This window comes from Cyprinodon tularosa, unplaced genomic scaffold, assembly GCF_016077235.1.
Source record: "Cyprinodon tularosa strain WSP-4 unplaced genomic scaffold, ASM1607723v1 ctg861, whole genome shotgun sequence".
In the NCBI taxonomy this organism is placed as follows: Eukaryota; Metazoa; Chordata; class Actinopteri; order Cyprinodontiformes; family Cyprinodontidae; genus Cyprinodon; species Cyprinodon tularosa.
Genome location: NW_024039631.1, coordinates 106,594 through 126,441, shown reverse-complemented (window position 1 = coordinate 126,441; position 19,848 = coordinate 106,594). Strand labels below are relative to the sequence as shown.

The 19,848-nt window shown below is 39.3% G+C and overlaps 1 protein-coding gene across 4 annotated transcripts in view; it reads left to right on the top strand.

Annotated features, from left to right (window-relative positions):
• The window catches only part of LOC119775289 (semaphorin-4B-like), a 90,170-nt gene that overhangs the window by 33,205 nt on the left and 37,117 nt on the right, over positions 1-19,848 (top strand). For all 4 annotated transcript variants that reach the window (XM_038273216.1, XM_038273218.1, XM_038273217.1 and 1 more), the window contains one exon: positions 10,885-11,320. In XM_038273216.1, coding sequence (XP_038129144.1) covers positions 11,200-11,320 — 121 coding nt within the window. In that variant the 5' untranslated portion in view covers positions 10,885-11,199. The remainder of the gene's footprint in view (positions 1-10,884; positions 11,321-19,848) is intronic.

The window sequence follows — 19,848 nt, the reverse complement described above, 5'->3', positions numbered from 1 at the left end:
AGATGTGGAGATGAAATGCCGTATGTTTTCCTGATTAGCTGTGAAGCCTTGTGTGTTTGGAGGCATTTTGTACATATTTTGTTTTTTTTTTTGTTTTTTTAGAGGCAGTGTTTGCCCTCAGGCATCAGGAATCTGAACCTTCACCGTGCATCTGTATGAAGTTACCAACATAAAGGCTGACGCGTGCATGCGGGTTCCCGTGTTATCCTGGGTTAAACTCTTTATTTGCTGCATGCTGACACAGAGGCCTCTGGTTTCAGATCCAAGAGAAAGTGCTACCTGCAGGGTAAAAGTGAAATTGGAGTCAATATTTTTTTCTGGATATGTTACATCTTGTTTTTCTTTTTTTCTTTTCTTTTTTTTTTCTCACCGTGTAAAGGAGGACAGGCATTGAAAGTGGATTGCTGCTGATCCCATAACTTTGTTTTTTGTCTCACTAAGAATATTTACTTTAAATAAAAGTTTAATTTCCTGCAGTGAGGGTTGTTTTTCTTTTTTTTCGAAGTGAAAATTTTTTTTCCTTTGTTGTTGTTTTTTTTTGTGAATGCAGGCTATGTTAATAAAAAAGTGAGGGGAAAAAAAAAACAGCAGAGGACTCCGGCTGGAGGATATCCTGGAGATTTGTGACTGATATACCTTTTAGCAAGGAAAGCAATGAGCCCACTTACCAATTCTACTCTCAAGCTTAACTTGGGATGGACTTCCTGCTTTGTAAAGATAAAGTTTGGGTTGTTTGGTTCAGCTGAAGAAATCTAACATTGAGATGCAGACCTCTATGTTAAATATATGTAAAAGTGTTTAAAATTACTACAACTTAAATTAATTCTGCAAACCATACACTATCTGTTTAAATCCAACCCTTAAAAGTGAATGCAAGAATGAATAAAAACATTTACTTGTTTATTAATAGCTGAAGTATGTTTATCCATTCATTGTCTGCACGTGCTTGTTCTTGCTACTTTGGGAGGACATGCTCATGTCTGTAACAGTCCTTAAGGTAGAGGATGGGTCACCTCTCCCATAAGGCCAAACAGACCTGCACAGGACATACTTCTATAAAATAAAAAGTTTACTCCTACCTAGGAGTCATATTCCAGTAAATACTGAACACAACAGTCATGTTGTTTTGCACTGGTGGAGGTAGTTGAGAGAGAGTACCTGGAGAGAACCAACTGGGAGAGCACACCATCTCCACCAAAGCCCGGCATATATTGAACGATATATTCAAGGGTTGTAGTCAGCTACAGCTGAAAATGTACGAAGAAACCGAAGGTTTTAAAAGTTTGCAGTACGGCCAGACTCTTATGCGATATGCTTGCCCACACTGTGCGTCCAAAAACCACCGGACTCAGTGCTGAGAGATCGCGCTGGTTGGACTTTTCAATCTGGAAGAAGAACTCCCGTGTTGCACATGCACGGTTCGCAAAGTTCTTGTAAATTGGCTCGTAGTCGCTTGTAGGTCCTGTCCAACTGCAGGATTTAATCACATACAGCTCACGACAGCCGACTGAACTTCAAACATGTTTGATTTACTCCCGACTCTACGATTCCTGATCGGTTGGTGGTTGTCAGAGGTTAATGGGCCTAAAAAGGGAAAAATTCGTACAGTGCCTGCCTGCCTTTAGAGAGACTCTGGGATTCTAAGAAAGACCTTCTTGTTGCACCATACAGTCTGTAGGTTAAAGGGAGTTATTTACCTAGATCTGATCATTTTTACAATGGCGGACGGAGAACTTCCATGTTTGGAGGAATCTCTTTCTCTGTATGGACCAAAGCAAAGACCCCCTATTTACAAAAATGCTCAGCTGTGCCCAAAAATTTCACTCGAGTAAGAAAATAGAAAAACATTTTTAAGGCACTACTTTACATTTCTTTTTTTTTTCGTCTTTGTAAAAAAGTAGTCATCCATTAAATTGCTTGGTGAACTGGCTACTGGATTACTGAGAAATTAGAGGCTTGTAACGTCTGCTATGCTAACAATTATATACCCAAACAGAGAATTTTAAAGTATATAATAAACAAAAATGGTTAAAAAAATAAGAAGAAATAGAGGAAGCATTTTTCTAAACTTATTTCTACTTAAACTTATAAAACCAGTTAACCAAGAATGTAAAGTATAGCTCTCAGCAACATACCGGTAGGTGTCAAAAGTATTAATGTTTAATACTCAAGTAGAAGTATCAATCCTTAAGTTAGAGTATTAACTGAAGCTTTTTCATCAAGTAAAAGTGTAAAAGTTCCATTTTTTTTAAAGCTACTTAAAGTATAAAAGTAAAAGTAATGCAGAAAAAAAATTATAAGGACAGATGCACTAAACTTTTTTTTGGTTATTACACTACCCTATTAAAGGAACATTTTTCTACAGTTCATGATGATAAATTCCTTATGCCTAATTTTCATAGTTTTACAACTAATGGCAAACGGCGTTGAATTTAACTGCATCATTTTGAAAAAACTAGTTATTTTGGTATGTGTTGAACAACAAGTTGGGGCAGCACCGAGTCCAACCACAAAGAGATTAATTGTCTGGATGAAACAAAGTATTTTGATGTTGTTGTTTTTTTTTTAAATGCCACCAGGCCATTACGTAAATGAGGTTAAACTAACGAGTCCTTTTCGAAATATAAGAAGTAGAAAGTAGAGATCTTTGCAAAAAAAAAAATTAAGAAGTAGAAGTTAAAATTTGCATAAAAAGGAATTATTCCAGTAAAGTATAGATATGCCAATATTTCTACTGAAGTTAGGAAACGATGTTTTTGTACTTTGTTCCTTGACACCTCTGGTCAGGAAGGGAGGAAGAACTTTCAGCAACAATATCCGTTTATCTGATATTGACCAAATAATTTAAGTTACATTGGGTGAGTAATCAGATATTATAAACAAGTAAGAGTAGCAGTTATCTTACAAGAATATTAAGTAAAGTAAAATGTATAGAAGAGCAAAAATACCCTTCAAAGTTTTCTAAAAGTAACGGAATACATCAAAGCATTAAGACACGCACTTATCTGTTAACATTCAGATTTGGTAGACAGTAGGGGGAAACTTTCCAATGCATGCAGAAATTCTCCACGCTGGGATTTCGACTTAGATCACTTGGCCTGCAGCAGAAGGATCCCAAGAAATGGTAAAATTGTTTAAAACATTTTTTTTTTTTAGAAATGTGCATTTTTTTTCCTCCAAATTTTGACTTTTAGAAAAAAAAAGGAGCCAGAAAAAGCTTTTACTTCTTTACCCGTGGTAAAGATGGTGAGCAACCTCTCCCTGCAGGTGTGTACTGTAGCTGCAAACAGTTGCGTCATCCCAGTCATCTGTTCCTCATCTTTGTCTTGCAGCGTTTCTCACTGCGCTGCCTCATCCAGACGTGCTGAATCATAGTGTGGTGTTGGGTAAACTGGGAGTCACTCACAGACGCTCTGATGATGAATCTACGATGAGCTCTGCCAGCTTGAGAAACAATTGCTGCAGTCTCAGCTGCTGCATGGGGGCTCTTAGAGTTTATTTTTAACCCAGACGTGATTTATTTAGCAGTCTGCTTCCCTGGTTTTGTGAGCAGTCTGCTGAGCTCAGACCTGCACAGTGGTGCTCTGGCTCATCTGTCCCTCTGCTGTTAAGGTTCATTCTTTGTGTGCCGCAGCCGTCGGCCAGCCATTTAATTTGTTTTTCATTGTCAGGAGCACATATGGCCACTTTATTATAACTGTATTACAGCAAATATGTTCTGGCCACATTAACCATCTGTGGCCAAACCGGTACCATCCCCCTCTAGTCCTAAATATTTAAAATTATACTACTTTTAAATAAAAACTACTTTATTTACCCATCTGCCTAGTTAAAGTCTTTGAATACCTTCCCTCCTATGTGCATGGTAAAGACTAAGCATCAGACATACTTTGAACTTCATATATGTGTTCCATTTTACTCCCACAGTGCAAAGTGATACTTGCCAAAATAAATCAACGCAATGACAAAGTCAGGGTACATCCTCATAGGAATAAAATATGATATTGGCACAGAAACTTTTGACTGTAACTAAACTGGAGGGGCTTTAACAGCATTGTAATGCTTCTGTCTATCCTGTTTGAGGGGAAAGGTGCCACAGAAGTAAAGAATGGAAAAGTGCAAAAAACGGTAAACCAAGGAGGGAAGCTACATCCGAATACAGCAAATAGGCAAGGACTCTTAAAGGAAAGGGGAAGTGTATCACCGGTTACTATTATGAGTGCTGTTCAAATAGCGCTGCCAGTAGAAGAGGTGTAAGGAAAGGAGGCGCTATGCCTCCTATCTGTGTTACTGGCGCACAATGTCGTATAGCTCAGGGGTAATCAATTAAAAATCAGCAAGGTCTGAATAAAGAAAATCATCAACCAGTAAAGGTCCGGAGACATTTTTAATTATAATCCGTAACTTTAAACAGAATTTAACACTGAAATAAAATGCAGGTGTTTATGCATCCATGTTATACATTGAATTTTTAAATAAAAAATAGAAAGTTTTACCATTTTAAAGTCGATTAGAGAAATTAGAGAAAAACAATCATTCAGTTTGGTATATAGACAATTTGCTGACTCACTTTTTTTTCATAAAACACCTAAACTGACCGTATTATTTTTTTTTTTCTTTTTTTTTCTTAATGTTCGCAGTGGGCTTTATGCTGCCCTGCAGGGCTTTAAACCTGGGTTTGAATGGAGACAAAGCCATTCTAAAGCACATATCAAGGGGCTCATTTTGAGCCTAAATCCATATTTGTTTTTGATTCTGTTCATGCTGGAGAATCCTGCTTCACAGCAGCAGGTTGAGCCAAACATACTCTAAATGTGCAGGGTCATCTTTGAGCACCATTTCAATTTTCTTTCACCAGTTCACCGCAGTTCTTCCAGCAGTCCTCACTTTCTCTGCTCTCTTTTTCTCATCTTCTTCTCCTTCTTTCCCATCGCCCGGCTTGCCACTGGTTTGCCTGCTGTGTCTAAAAGTAGAAGCAGCAGCAACCCAGACTGACAGCAGCTCATTGGCTAATTTGTATCATATGCAGCTTGCCAGACGCTCCTGATGGCTTCATTTATAAATTACTGCACAACACGCAGTCATTTATAAATGTTTTAAATCAGGTTGGGTCCTGATCTGGACCCTGTTCCACTAATCCGTGACCTCTGGTATAGCTGTACAGGTTCAGCACAACGGTCTGGAGTTTGTTTCTACCGAAGATGGTGATCTTACTTTTGGACCCAAAATGTTTGAAGGGAGAGAAGCTACTGTAGGAGCTATAATGATATGTATTCAGAATCAGTTTGAGAAAGAGGCTGATGAATTATGTGTAAAATCCACAATAAGTTTAAAAGCTGATATTAAAAGAGAGCTTAGTGCAAAATCTGACAGCTAGTGAGGTTAGCCATCAGGCTGCTATAGAGGATGGTTTAAAACTTTCCCACTAGACGTAGGTTTCTAATGGTTTTACCGCTGCTTTGTGTGGATATGCCACCAAGGAGTTTGTGGGATACAACAAAACCAGTATAGCCTGATTCCAAATACTATATACCAAGGTTTAAAAAAAACACTTTTAAACAATTCACAATTTATCTCATACTGTTCTTAATTGTAAAGGTTTGTTTTTGTTTATTTTTTATTAGATTTTCCAGTTGTGATAAATCTCTGCACATTGCAGTCCCTAATTGTCTCTCCGTAGCTGAGAGAAGTGGCAGGTGGTGTGATTTCTGTGCAGCTTTAGTCTATTTTCTTTCCAGCTGAATAAGTCATACTTTTAGAGATGATCTCTTTCCACTGGATGTAACCAGGGATTATTTGAGCTACTTAGCCATGTCTAGATGTCTAAATGCTTTATGTTGCTGGAAGTCATTTGTTTTTCCCATGTCAAGTTTTTAAAGGACAAGTCTCTTTTTTTTTTCAATTTTTGGCTTAAGTTCAATACGGTGAGGGCCTTATTTTCTATTTTTATTTCAAATAGAGGTATTATCAGGTTAATAGCTCTAATTTATATATTCAGAGAAGAAATAAGTGTTAATCCATCATGCATGTATTTGATGCAATCTCATAGCATCCCCCACCTTCTCCTGGTTGATTTCTGAACCAATCCCGTATCAGCGCCTCGACTAAGCAGCCTGCTAGAAGTGTGAGTTACAATGACAAACACAGCAAGGAGTCTGTGCTTTTTTTCCCACCGAGCTCTTTTCTGCACAATATAATGCCTCTATAAATCTCATTGAATAGCCATCTGAACCCAAGACGTAATGCCACTTTAAGGGTCAGACATTGAAAGAGCTAAATTTCATGGTTCGGCAGGGCGTGGGGACATTTATCGGGTCCAATAGAACGTTTTTTTGTCATGCTGCAAAGTGCTAACATGTGATGTACATCTAAGACATTTTTTGAATCACAAAGACTAATTAAATGTGTAATATTTAACGTACAAATGAAGGAAATCTTTAAATCAGAATCGGTAGTTAAAACTGCAAAAAAGGGATAATCTGTTTTGACTTGGAAAAGCCTGATCTCTGATATCTCTGATATCTTCTGCCCATGATACAAGCTAAACACTAAATATTAGACAAGTAGATTAGCATGGATTGATTACATGATGCCTGGTGCGACACATGGAGCTGGCAAAAACTAAGAATTCACGCTGTTCCCTTTCCTCTGAACTCTATATGACCCAGCTCAGTTTTTCAGCATCTCTGTTACATCTTGTCTCTTCCTGAACAGATGCAGTTTGTAACAGGGAGTCTCCAGAGAGGTTTAGAAGGTTAATGAATCTGTAGCTTCAGGCAATATTGCAGCAGGTTCAGAGTTCACAGATACAGGGAGCAGTAGACCCTTACCTGAACAAGCAGATGGGTCCTCTTAGATAGATATGAGCTCTAAAAGGCGGGATAAAGGGTCTCATCATGTGAGTCTGTTCTAATGAGGTCGGACAAGATGTATTTATTGTACATTTATCACATCTTTTTTATTGGTTTATATCTGAGATAATTAATTGTCTTTTGGCTTTTAAAGATAATTGTTGAAAATGTGAGATTATTTTATATTGATTACTGTCTTTACAAATCGTCCCTTTTGCATTTCTATAAATCTTAGGAATCCATCTGAAAAGCATAATTGTTGTATATCTTTATTTGCATTTAAAAGACCTTAAGATTTGCATAAGGATGATTCCTGCTGCATGTTTAGCTGCTCTGCATGCTCTTCCTGTTAGGAATGAGAGGAATGACTGAGGGGGGGTCAGAGACATTGACTGGAGCCAAATAAAACAAAGGGTATGTGAGAGTTAAGCATAACGTTAATATTTATTAAGAGCTGCACCAATCAATCATTGCAAAGATTTGTATTTTCTAGTTCTGTGTTGCTTTGCACTGTGTGATTTATCGGTTAAATAATGAAAAAAGTTGTTTTTGGTGGTTTTTCTGCTCGATAAAAGCATCCATCTTAAAAGGGCCGCCCTTTCCGGTCATAAACACAACATCAACAGGTCAACATTTATTTAGATGGACACTTATTGTTTCTATTTAACAGTAATGAGATAACCATTAGGGCTAAATGCTTTGAAGCTTAAATTTAAATAACTTCTGTTACTAATAATCTGCAGCTCATATTTATTTTCTTTGTTTGCTTTAGGTAATCCTTATCAAAATAATTGCATCGGTCAAAAGGACATTATCAGCACAGCTCTAGAGACATTAGTTAAGGCAGCAGAGGAAGTCGTTCACATTTTATCATTCAATTCAGTTTATTTCTATAGCGACAATTTACAACACGTCATCTCAAGGCACTTTACAGTTCAACCAGATCATCCAGTCAAATTGATTCAAAGTTTTCTAATGAAAACCAGTTGATTATATCGACTAATTGACTCGGATGCAATTCCTCACACTACGCATGCTTGTAGTGACAGAGGAGAGTAGTAACAGGAAGAAACCTCCAGTAGAACCAAGGCTCAGTGTGAGCGGCCATCTGCCGAGGCCGACTGGGGTTCAAGGAGACAGAAGCAGAGATACAAAAAGCAGCTGTAAAAGGCGGCCCTGTCCAGGAAACACACAGCCAGGCAGACGAGCTCCGAGCCAGCTCCCATGTCAGAGGATGAAGAGAGCACATCCAGCCAGTCACAGTCAGAGAAACGGGACTACACTGAAAAACAGGCCGACCTCCAACATCTATAAACAAAGGTGTTGTAGGAGCACAGCTGATATTTCTCTCCAGGATGGAGTCACAGCCAAACAGGAACAGACTAGATGAAGCTACCATGAGGAAAAGCAGAGAGAGCAGAATGTTAGAATTTGAACTAACAGATTCTGCAGAATGGGAGAATAGAGATAGAATGATGAAATGGGGGTCCCTATATAGAGCTATAGAGATAGCTCTAGATACATAAGATTCAGAGATTCAGATACATAAAGTTCTGCTCCTTTGACTCTGATCAAAGTATCTGCAGGTTGGAGAGAGGTCGGGAATCTATTTTTAAATGATATATTCAGTCAGATTGTGTGTTTAAAAAAAACAACAAAAACGCAGTGGGAATCTGTCTCGCCGGGCGACCAGGACACACGGCCACACCCTGTGCTGTTTAGGATTTATTGGCTACTGTAAATATTTGAATGAGATCACATGGGAGTGATTGCAGTGATGCCAGAGACGTCACATGCTCCTCAGTGTTTATGTTTTAACGTCGACCACCTATTGCTCATGGGCAGGCAGCAGATAGTGGTGAATTATAATAGAAACAGGCTCTGTTCTGTTCATTCAGCTGAAGCTGTGTGGTCTTCACACCATATTTTTAGCTTAATAAAAAAAAAAAAAAATAGTTTTCTGCTTCTAAGCAGGGAGTATAACTTTACTGTAAGTTTACAGATGGAAAATTGTGCTCTATTATTTATCTGTTAGCTTAATCACTTTGAAAAGAGTGGCTAAAAAGTGGGGAGTGTTGGCCTAGTGGTTAGAGCAGTGCTCTTGTGCTCTGAGAAAGTTACAATAACCCGATTCAATTCACACAGCCTGCACTCTGAGTCCCTGAGCAAGAATCTTAACCCCACACTGCTCCTCGGGTGACGCACAATGGCCGACCACTGCTCCCCAAGGAGATGGGTTAAATGTGAGATCAATAAAGTTCAATCATTATTATTAAGATTTACATTTATTGTGCTGCCTTAAATAACTTTTTAGGGTTACTTTTAAAATCTAGCCAGCTAGTTAATACTTTGAATCCGAATTTCGTAACTATTATTGTGACACATCAAGCCATGAACTGTAACCAACATTGATCAAAAAGTGGAGGCTCCTTATTAGTGGTTGTAGTTTTTAATCTAAACAAAAAACTTGAAAAATGAATAACAATTTTTTTATATATATTTTTTTTTTATTGTTGAGCAAATGTTTATCCTCTCCTAATTGATATTATAATAACACGGGGAACCGAGTAATTAAATCATAGCAGTTGATGTTTGTTGATTCTTGTAGGAACTGAAAAACACTTTTTTTCTCCATCTGATCACTGGTATCGGATTTAATTTATACATTTCACCGTCTTAGAGGGGGATTTATTTAGGATAGATTCCACTAAGTCTATAAACGACAATAAATACCTCAGAGCTAAAGAAAATCAAAACCTTACATCCGAACTCCAGACATCCCCATTTATCTAGCATCATTTAAAAACAGATCAGCTCTGAGAATAAAAGAGCCATAGGTAATGGGTTGATCTTGCCCTCTGGGTACAAGGAAACCTTCTGCTTTATGCTCGAAGGTTGAACTCTGAGTGCAGAGGATGTGGAGGATCTTTGAGGATCAGTGTTGCCCTTTTAGTGTTTCTTATTCTGGAGATTTAAGGTCTCTGAAATCAGGACCAGCAATCTTTGTGTGGACCCTAACCATTCTTATTAAACTAATTTACCATGAGGTACCAGCACACCTCCCAGATGCTAAAATAATAAAGAAATACAAATATTGATTGACATTTTAACCATTTTCTGAAAGAGAAAGACTCTAACCCTTAAGAATATCCTCTGTTCTGCCTTTTAACAGACTGCCTTAAAAATTAGCTTATTTTATCCAGAATGATGCCTTGCACCACCCTACAATTAACATCGGTATAGGCTGAGGCTGATTAATTTTTTTAAATCAACCACCATTTTTTTGTTTCTTAAGCCGTTAGTTCATAACTGAATGAAACAGAACCGTACTGCATCACCTTGTCCTGCAAGAAATCTTTCATAAACCGCAGAGGTTTATGCAAGAGTGACATGACAGAGAGGCACATCGGTGGATGCAACTCATAAAAGTTGTCTTTGGACTAATTTGTTTTGTTTTTATGTTTGGATAACTGGGATTGACTCACAGTTGGAATAGATTTCATTTCAACAAACACAGGCAATTATTTCTTTTTACTGAAATATCTTTTAGTTCACTACCTACTTATTCTTTTGCATGCATGCGTGGAGTAAGAACTTACAAATTTGTTGATTTTTGGGTCTTTTTTGCCAAATTTCTGAGTTAAATCAAAATCAGACAAAAATAAGAGGCATATAAACTTCTGTTAAAGAAATTGCAGCATATTTTACTTCTTCCTGTTTAAAACTGCATTAGATAAGAAATTTTCTTTATAAGACAATACTTAAATTCGTATCGTTTAAAAAAGCTGATTGCTGCATTTAAACTTAAGATGATGACTAAAAACCATGAATGTGAAAATGTGCCCACTGAGTACTTCCAGCTGCTGACAGCTGCATTATAAATAAGGAAATCCTTTGGTTGAACTTTTTTTTTTGTTTGTTTGTTTGTTTTCAGAAGAATCTCTTCAAAGAATCTAATCGTTTTTTAAGTCCTGTGTTAAATAAAAAACAGAAATCAATAAAAAAAACGTCTTCTCTCTCTCCGTCTCCACAGATCCAGCATGAGTTTTACTAACAGGCCACTTGTCTGAGTTCTTCTCTGACCCATCAGAAGAGGCTAAAAGTACAAGAAAACAAGCAGCCGTTGATCCAGAAAGGATTCCTTTTCTAACCCTGTGTGTTCGGACCTCTGGGAGTTGAAGAATCCAGCGAACGACTCGTTTTACACCCCGGACCCCCCCACTCACCTCTCAGCCTGCAGGAAGATGGGAGTAAAAACATAAAGCTGTTTGGAGTCAAGAGGAGCTCTTAATGAATTCCAGGGAATCCTAAAACAAACAGCATTTTTCAGTGACAGAATTCAGCAGCCATGTACTCATTAGCTCTGACCATCCGCCGTGTTTTGGCTGCTGCTCTGCTATTGGCTGGCAGCCTGCAGTCAGCCATTGAACCTGAGGAGGACGTCACGCCACGCATCAGTTTTCCATACAGTGAGTAATTGCATGCTTGAAGTTTTATTTCTGTGTTTTAATCTTCAATCGTCATCTTCCTGCTCAGCCTTTCTGAGAACACAGAGGTCCAGTAAAGAACAGCCAAGGTGTTGAGCTTGGAGACGATATCTGAATGGCTGTGCTTTTGGGCAATATTCCTTTGCTTCTTTTTCCCATTTTAATTTGATTAATTTTACAACAACACAGGAAATTGAGAAGGATGCAAAGTGCAAGTCAGGGGTTCAAAAACACCCATAATTGGAAGAGATGTCATTAAGTTGGGCTTTTAGAGACACATTCAGAGCTCTATTTAGCTGATAATCAACCATCTACTTCCATGACTCTTACATTCAATTTAGTTACAGTCTGACTGGACTTTTTTTTTAATTAAAAGCGGTTGGACGTGCATTATTGACACTCATTTTAAAATTAGTACCTGACTTTCCAGGCCCATTTTTCGAAGAAGCAATCTTGTGCTTTTTTCCTGTGCTTTTTAATTATACTCCAATTGGAGCACCAAAGTTGAGATTAGTCTTCAATAGAGGCGCAGATGGAAGAAATAATAAGGGATGTTCCAGAACATCCCAGGAGGCACCATGAAAGTGTAATAAAATGGAGATTGCTGGAACACCAGTGTCACTGTCCAGGGAGAAGTGGGTTTAACGAGGCTTTAACTATAAAGGTCATTATGCTTGATGGTCATACAATCTGCATGAAAAAATGAGATGCCCGTCACATCTGCAGCATTTATATTTTGTGAAGCTTTCCCTCCAATTCTAACTAACTCTGAGGGGGGGGGGCATGTTCAGCACAAGCTGCACTGCACCATGAAGTAGAAAACACAACTGTGTACAACTTTTTCAAAGCCTCTTAATGCCTTCAAAGAGAGAACATAGATTCTACAATCTGTTGATAGCGGTGATATTTATGAGCTGAATCACAGAATCTCAAGAGGTTTACATTTGCGAACGCTTGCCAGAAGGATCTGCAGCTTGTTCTCCATGTTTTTCCTCATTACAAATTTTCCCAATTGCGTATATTCTATCGCCCAGAGAGACGTGGAAGCACCAAATGATGTGATTTGGCCATCCAGACCTCATCAATGGATCAAGCTTAAACAAAGCTTATGATGGAAGCCCCAGAAGCAGCACTTTCAATTAAAGCTCACTGTTTTCCACATGATCAAACAAATGCCTTCTGGGTAAAATTCTCAAAAAAGTATAAAAAAAAAACAATCCACTGGACGTTGTTTCCAAGTTTGTAGACGTTTCTCTTCCCATCCAGGAAGATTTTTCAATTCAAAATGTCAGAAATGGCGTTGAGTTCGAGGCTTTATACAGTGGACCTAAACTAAGCCTTGTTTTGGCTTAAAAACATGCAAATTGAAGCGGATAAACGGGTCCGCTTTTCTGGAATGGGGGCAGTTTCAGGTCCTGTTAGCCTATAATACCTGCTACCTGTCTATGTCTCTAAAAGAGGGCCGTTAGGGGGAATTGTTTGCCCAGCATTTCTGTTTTTTATTTCAATTAGTATGTGGTAGATTAGAAGTTTTTTTTTTCTGTAGTGGTTTTGCTTGTTCCAAAAATTTAGAAATGGAAATACCTAAAACCCCACAGTTTTTCTCTAAAACATTGCTTGTTTAAACACATATGTTGTTTAACAGCCAGAATGCAAGCTGAAACTAAAAACAAAACAGTGACCTGTCTGGCAATGTGGCAGAAATAGATCATTGTCTCTAAAATGCTGGTTCTACTCCCGCAGCAGTGTGTCGCAGTCAGCTTGTCGCAGGTATGACGCAGATATTTTTGATCTATGCCCATTTTGGAAGCGTGGTCGGTGCTATGTTATTCCACGCCACAACGCAAGAGGGACAGTCATGAAATAGCTAGGATTGTGTGTGTTGGTTTGACAAGCTTGTTCGCCGTCTACAACCCCTCACCCAACGCCAGACGACACACAGTTCACCTGTGAGTGTTCCCGAAAGACTGGCCGTGGCGCTACGTGTGTTGGCTTCGGGTGCAAACAATCACAGAGCTACAAACTAGAATCCTGCAAGGTGACTGGCGTCGTGGACGGCACTACAGCCATTATTCTGGCCAAACGGGTACCAAACAGGAAATATGCATAGTGTAGAGCGGATGTAGAATTGACCAATCAGAGGCCTCTTCTCTCTCCTCCCTGCGATGCTATATGTGGCACTGTCTGCGGTCACCTACAGTTTTCAGGAGGTGTTTCAGAGTGTCTGCGGAAGGAAGGGGGAGGGGGGGGGGGTCTTTTCATGGCGGTCTAAGGCCCCGTCCACATGAGGTCAAAACGAACACGAAACGCTGATATTTTCCAAAACGTTTGCCGTAAAGACAGAGACGTGAAATAAATGTGAGCGTCCACACGAATGCATGAAAACGCTGCAAAATGTATGCCAGGCCTGTAAGTGGCGCTGTGGTGCCAAAGCAAAAATAAGCGACGAAATGTTGGGCATGCGCACTAATATTTATACATGGTTGCCCTGCGGGTCCATTTTCGTGGTTAAGTCAAATTCAGGTGCTGAACTATGTCGTCGATATTGCTCTGTTCTTCCTGGAGATATTCCAGAAGAAGAAGATTCTGTTGTAAGCCCGACAGCAGGGTGAGTAGCATTAGCAGCAACGGCGCCATTGTTGTTGTGATGTGTCGCGCATGCGTGTTTAGAGGCGACGCTATGATGCATGCGTGTAAAAAAAAATATGCGGTTAGAGCGTAAAGATGGAAACGCGAAAACGGCGTTTCGAAATCTTCCCACTCTGAAGGCTGAATAAAAAAAAGATCGTTTACAGACCCCCGAAACGCCGGCTTCGTGTGGATGAGAGGCTGGTTTGGTGAAAATTTTGTGCGTTTAGGCCAGGGTTCGTCTTCGTGTGGACGGGGCCTTAAATACACAGATCAGATTTTTTTCCAATGTGACCCAGGCCACTTGGCTTGTGGTCCTGAATTTGATGCATTTCAAAATTTTTTTTTGAAATGCATCACCCGCGTCTGAACGGCCAGGTCACGTCATCCGACCTATACGTCATTATTACTCAATAAAGGTCACTACTCTGACTCTTACTACACAGAAGCAGGAAGAAAAACAACAACCATGTCGGACGATGATGTGGAGGGCAGTATTTATTTTCAACAGTCTTGAAAAGAGCGTGTTGACAATGCACTGGCTGAGGTTGGGTAGGATCTCTAGATGCGCTCCAGCACTACCATCCATGTTTATTTCCATAAACAAAGAGCATGATCACTACTTGTGACGTCACTGCGTCCTCCACTGCGCATGCTTCAGATTTAAGTTGTGTGAATGCAGTTTACACAGGAGATCACATACAAGCCGCATCTATTTGGTATTGTGAACGGCAACGTAAAAAAAGTCAGATTTTACAAAAAAATCAAAATTGGTCATTAAGGTCTGCAGTGTGAACACAGCCTATCATGAAATGAGAGGATCATAGCGGTTTCCTCTGGCTCACTCAGTGTCTGAGTGGAAGGTCTAAAGGGCAGGGGAAAGTGAATTCACAACAAGTTTGGAGGGGGTGGGGGGGTCGACAAATGTCCAGGACCTCAGAAAATGACAGCATTCAGATAGGATGGTAAACACAACAAACAGCTCCAACAGGAGTGTTGAGGGATACAACAAGGGCCTGGAGGCCATACATGCCAACTCCCAAACCCAACATGGAACAATCACCGCAAGTTGTTAATACTTGCAGTCGCAAGCTTTGTTCCCGCAGGCTTTTCTTTATACATGCTACTATGAGTGAAATCTGTTGCCTGTGTTGTTTCATTTTGATCCTTGCACATTTCTGCAACTTCTAACAGTGCATTGCTTAAATATTCATATCCCCAAATGTTTTGTATGGTGCATTTTAACAAAACAAACTATATTGCATTGTGTGTGTGTGCTTGTGCTCTTCTAGTTTGTGTGTTTTAGTAATCAGTTTTGGGCGGGCATGATTCAGTCAATTAGCTTTAAGGCCTTGTTCCAAAAACATTCAGGTTCTTCCTCTGTTTTGCATCCAATCCTCCTTTTTTAGTAATGTGCAGAAATCTGCTGCCCAAGTAGAACCTAATGTCTCCTTCTTCTATAGGCTTATTTAAATGGAAAACCTTTTAGTCGCTGACTTCATCATGGAATGTAATCACTACTTATGAACTATAAGAAGGGTGGATTAAGCTTTATAATCTAACAGCAGGCTGCTGTACTTTCAGCATTTGTTCAGCTGACAGCCTTTTGCTAATTGATTGATTCTCTGTGGGAGCTGATGACAAATGGGAACTAGTGTGGACCTTGGTGGAAATGAGCAGCTTTTTTTTTTTTTTTTTTTTTCCAGGAAACACTTCTGTCTGTGAAACGGGCAGCTCTTCATTACAAACAAGTTGCTCTTTAAAATCAGTCCCTCTCTTCTCATGATGGGAGACATTCCAGTCCAACAGCAGCTACAATATAGACCTGGGATCTGCAACCCGCTGTTCCAGAGCTGCAAGTGGCTCTTTATTATAGAGGCTTAAAGCCTTAAAGAACCAACTCATAGTTTCAAATATAGTATATTAACAAATATAATTTTAAAAGCTTTAGCGGGTTTTTAAAATAACATTTGCATTGAATTTTCTAAATAAAATGGCTTTAAAGAACCAGAAGTATGGTAGAAATTAGCTACTGTTTTTTAATATAAAGTAATATCCTAAAGAAACAAACCCACCTCGTACTTCCTCTTTATGAAACGTTTATGTTTTGTCCTTATTTTATTTAAATCTAGTTGTCACTGTTCATTCTGACTAACGGAAAAAAAGCATCCATCTTTAATCATTTGAATTAGACTTTATTTGTATAATTTGTGTTACATTATGCTTTTCTTTCCAATTTATTATGGATTTTTTGTTCACTGTTTGTGTCTGAATAAATTAGGTTTTCGCAAGAACAATAATATCACTGTTAATGTGAATGTCTCAAAAACTCACAGGTATGACATCACGGGTACGAAACAAAAAAAGGTTTACTGTTTAATAAAACAGATTTTCTATGACAGAAAAAGTAGATTTATTTAAATCTCATGTAATATTTGTGTCTCTAAATGACTTTTATTTTGGTGTGCTTTTGATAAAATGGCCATTTGGGTCTGAAAGGTTGCAAAAAAGGTTGAAAGAGTATCTGGCTGCAGATCATCCGTCTTTACTTCTCAGCAAGCTGCAAGAGTTGTCAACTAACACCCATATTTGGCATCATTCAGTTGAGATAAAACTCATCTTATTCTTTAGAGGGAAGCAACTAAATTGATTAAACTGACTTATTATTGAATCAGTATTTTTCCACCCACTGTTTTTTTTGTTTTTTTTTACTTGACAGTAGAGACTCTGACACAAAAAATAAGTGTAAGAAACAACATTTTCATTAAATCAGTACAAAATGTCATTGGCACCAGTTGCACATTCCTTATAAACAAAGTGTTAAACTGCTGTGCTGAAAGTTTCTTCAGAACGGCCTGCACTGCTGGATGTGCTGTGGAGCAGCACCTCCATTTTTGGTTTGTGCTGGCTGTAAGATCAAGGGGTCGCTGGATGTTTTTCTAGGAGAGTATCCTTGCCCTTTTCCTGGAAAAGTGTCCTTTTTTTTAATTCCTCTTCACTTGCTCCTTCCTTCTCTCCTAATGAGAAGGCTAATCTCACACGTGTAGCAAGTAAAAGGGTTTTGTGGCAGAATGAGAGCTTGTCTGTTTTTCATTATGCTTTACGGGCTCAAGGGCAACACAGAGTATGGAAAAGCTTTTAGCAGTTAGCTGGGCAGCTATATAGCACGTGTCACTGTTATTTGGGGAGTGGGGCTGTGACAGGGGAACAAATGCAAAATCATCAGACAATCTGCTGTAAATTCTCCAAAACGGGCCTTGCCCCAGAATAGACATGAAATTTAGCATAAACTCTATAGTCACCATTTATTTTATCTGTCTGTAAAAGCTGATTTTACAACTCTGGTGTGATGTTTAAATTTCTCTCCTTTGTAGCCTCTCATCCCCCCTTAAGTGCACATGTTTAAATTTTAAACAATTTGAAAATTACACATATGATTTTAGGCACCTATAATTCAACGTTTCTACGCACACAAAGAAGAATTGAAATTACTAGTACGAAGCACTGATCTCTATTCAGTCACTGTGGGTAGTACACGGTGCTGTGAAGTCACCAGCCACCATATTGGTACTCCCCAGTCAGACTGGTTGGAACGTAAACAACACGTGCGCTACAGCATCGAACAACGATGATGCTCTCATTTTCAGGGGGCTTTTAAAATAAAGATAAATGCATCACTTTGACACACAGTTGCTGTTTCATAGCATTAGTAGATTACTGTGATTTATGGTAAAGAATAGGCACATCACATTGCATAGTCAGTATAAATTCCATTAAGTCTACAAATCATGTAGCCTGACGTAGTCCGACTCAATTCTAGTCAGAATATGAGTCTGATACTGCTCCATAGAGCTGTGATTATGGGGCGTGTTTCGAACGAACCAGGAAAAAAAATGCCTCTGCACTCAATTGGATAGATCTACAACCAATAAGAGCAACGGAGTGCGGGACGTATGTTAAGCGAGGCATAGTTGTTGTCCACAAAAATCAAAGCGTGCAGTTTCGCGTTTCTCTGTTCCTCTTTTAAAATTAATTTGCTGTCTATATCTTCTGGAACAGACCTAATAGCAGAATCTACTCACCCAAACTCTCCAGCGGCAGCCATTATTGTTGTCACCCTAGCGCGCTTTGGTCACGTGGTTGATTACGTTACTGTTGATCATCTGTCCATCATCGTATAAAGCCCGCCCTGACAATTTGATTGGATCGCCTGACAGTGGGCTTTAATACTCGCGCTACTATGGAGCAGAGCCAGACCGAACTTCCCCGAACTCAAACCTTGTGGGCGGGACTAAGTTCTGACTGGCACCCAGGCTACAAATCATGTACTATAACATACAAATCCAACAGCAGCAAAATTAGTGTGTTAATGGAGCACAATAATACTGTAGTCACATACAGTATTATTGTTTTAAAGTTATTGTATTAAAGTTTTTGTATTTGATGTAAAGATGTTTGTCTAAAAGAAAGAACATTGGTCAGATATGCTGTAAAGGTGTTTACTTTAACTCCCTGTAGAGGAAATGAATGATTGGTAATAATGATAAATGGATGCCATGTGTAGACGTTGTCCTTTCTAGTTCCAGCGTGGTTAATGTTTAGCGAATATTGTGCGCCCTCTCTCATGCATGCTAATCCAGTGACCTTCGCAGTGTGTGGATCACAGCTCAGCAACCGACAGAGGAGGAGCTGAAACGAAAAAGAAGGTGGGAGGATAGAGTTGGCTGGGATCAGATAAAATACTCATGGGGTTTTAGACATGCTCCGATGCCCACCTTAGACCCGGCAAGGACACGCCCACTGATCCTGAAAGAAAAGCAGCCTGTAGCTTCCAGCAGAGGTGGCACTCACAAGTGCCTGCACACAAAACCACAAAGGAGTGTAATTACAGCGCATCAGATCTGTTTGTTTCAGACATTTTAATGACTTTGTTGCCCGCACGCTCCGGGGAATGTATAGAAGCGCTCCGTCTGCACAGATTTCCTTCAGCAACTTTTTTGATTTGAAGAAAATGGCAGGCAGTAAGAGCCTCCGTGTTGCTGTTAATTGAGAGGGACGGAGAGGAATGTGGGGTTAGAGTGTCAATGGGTTATTTTTGTATCGCTGTGATGAAGCGTTCCAAGAAAAATAAGCCTTCTTTTACAACCATTTAAAGAAAGATTGAGTCTTTTTTTTTCATTTTGTTGGTTTGATATGGTTTGTGTGGTGTTTGTTATAATTAATTCTGTTTGCTTGAGTTATCTCAAACAAATGTGGTCTATCAGACATAGGGATGTCAAGCAAGCATTCTTTGTTTCAGCATTATGACCAAATGCAATATGCATCATTTATCACAGTGTGCTGCATCTTCTTGGCATGGAAAAGACCATTTTGTCTCACCGGTCCTTATAAGCGGTTTATACCAGGTTTTGCTTATGGATCATGTATGAGGGCTTAAAATCAACTCTGCTGTGTAGGAAAATCCCAGGAACTGCTGATCCCATAAACCCTTCAGCTGCTTCTGTTGTGTGCATTAAGTATGTAAAGGGATCAGACTGTATATGGTAACAAGTTTTGGCATATTCACTTAATGCTCTGTTATACTATCAGCATTTTTACAGACATGCTGCTTATTGCTCACCAATTGCTGTTTTACCTGAGTAGGAGGATGGATGCTACAGTAGCAGCCATTCAAAATGAACATTCCCAGTTAAATGCCAGCCGAATGGCAGCCAACGGTGTGACCCCCTCCTCCTTTGTGTGCATATTTTTTTACTCTGACTTTTTTACTCGTTTGACTCAATTACAGCGTCTGACCAGGAGATGGTGCTTGTCTATCCGTCCGTTTTCCGCCACACTTATCCCAAGCGGGGTCGCTCTCCAGGTGTCTACACGCGACAGGT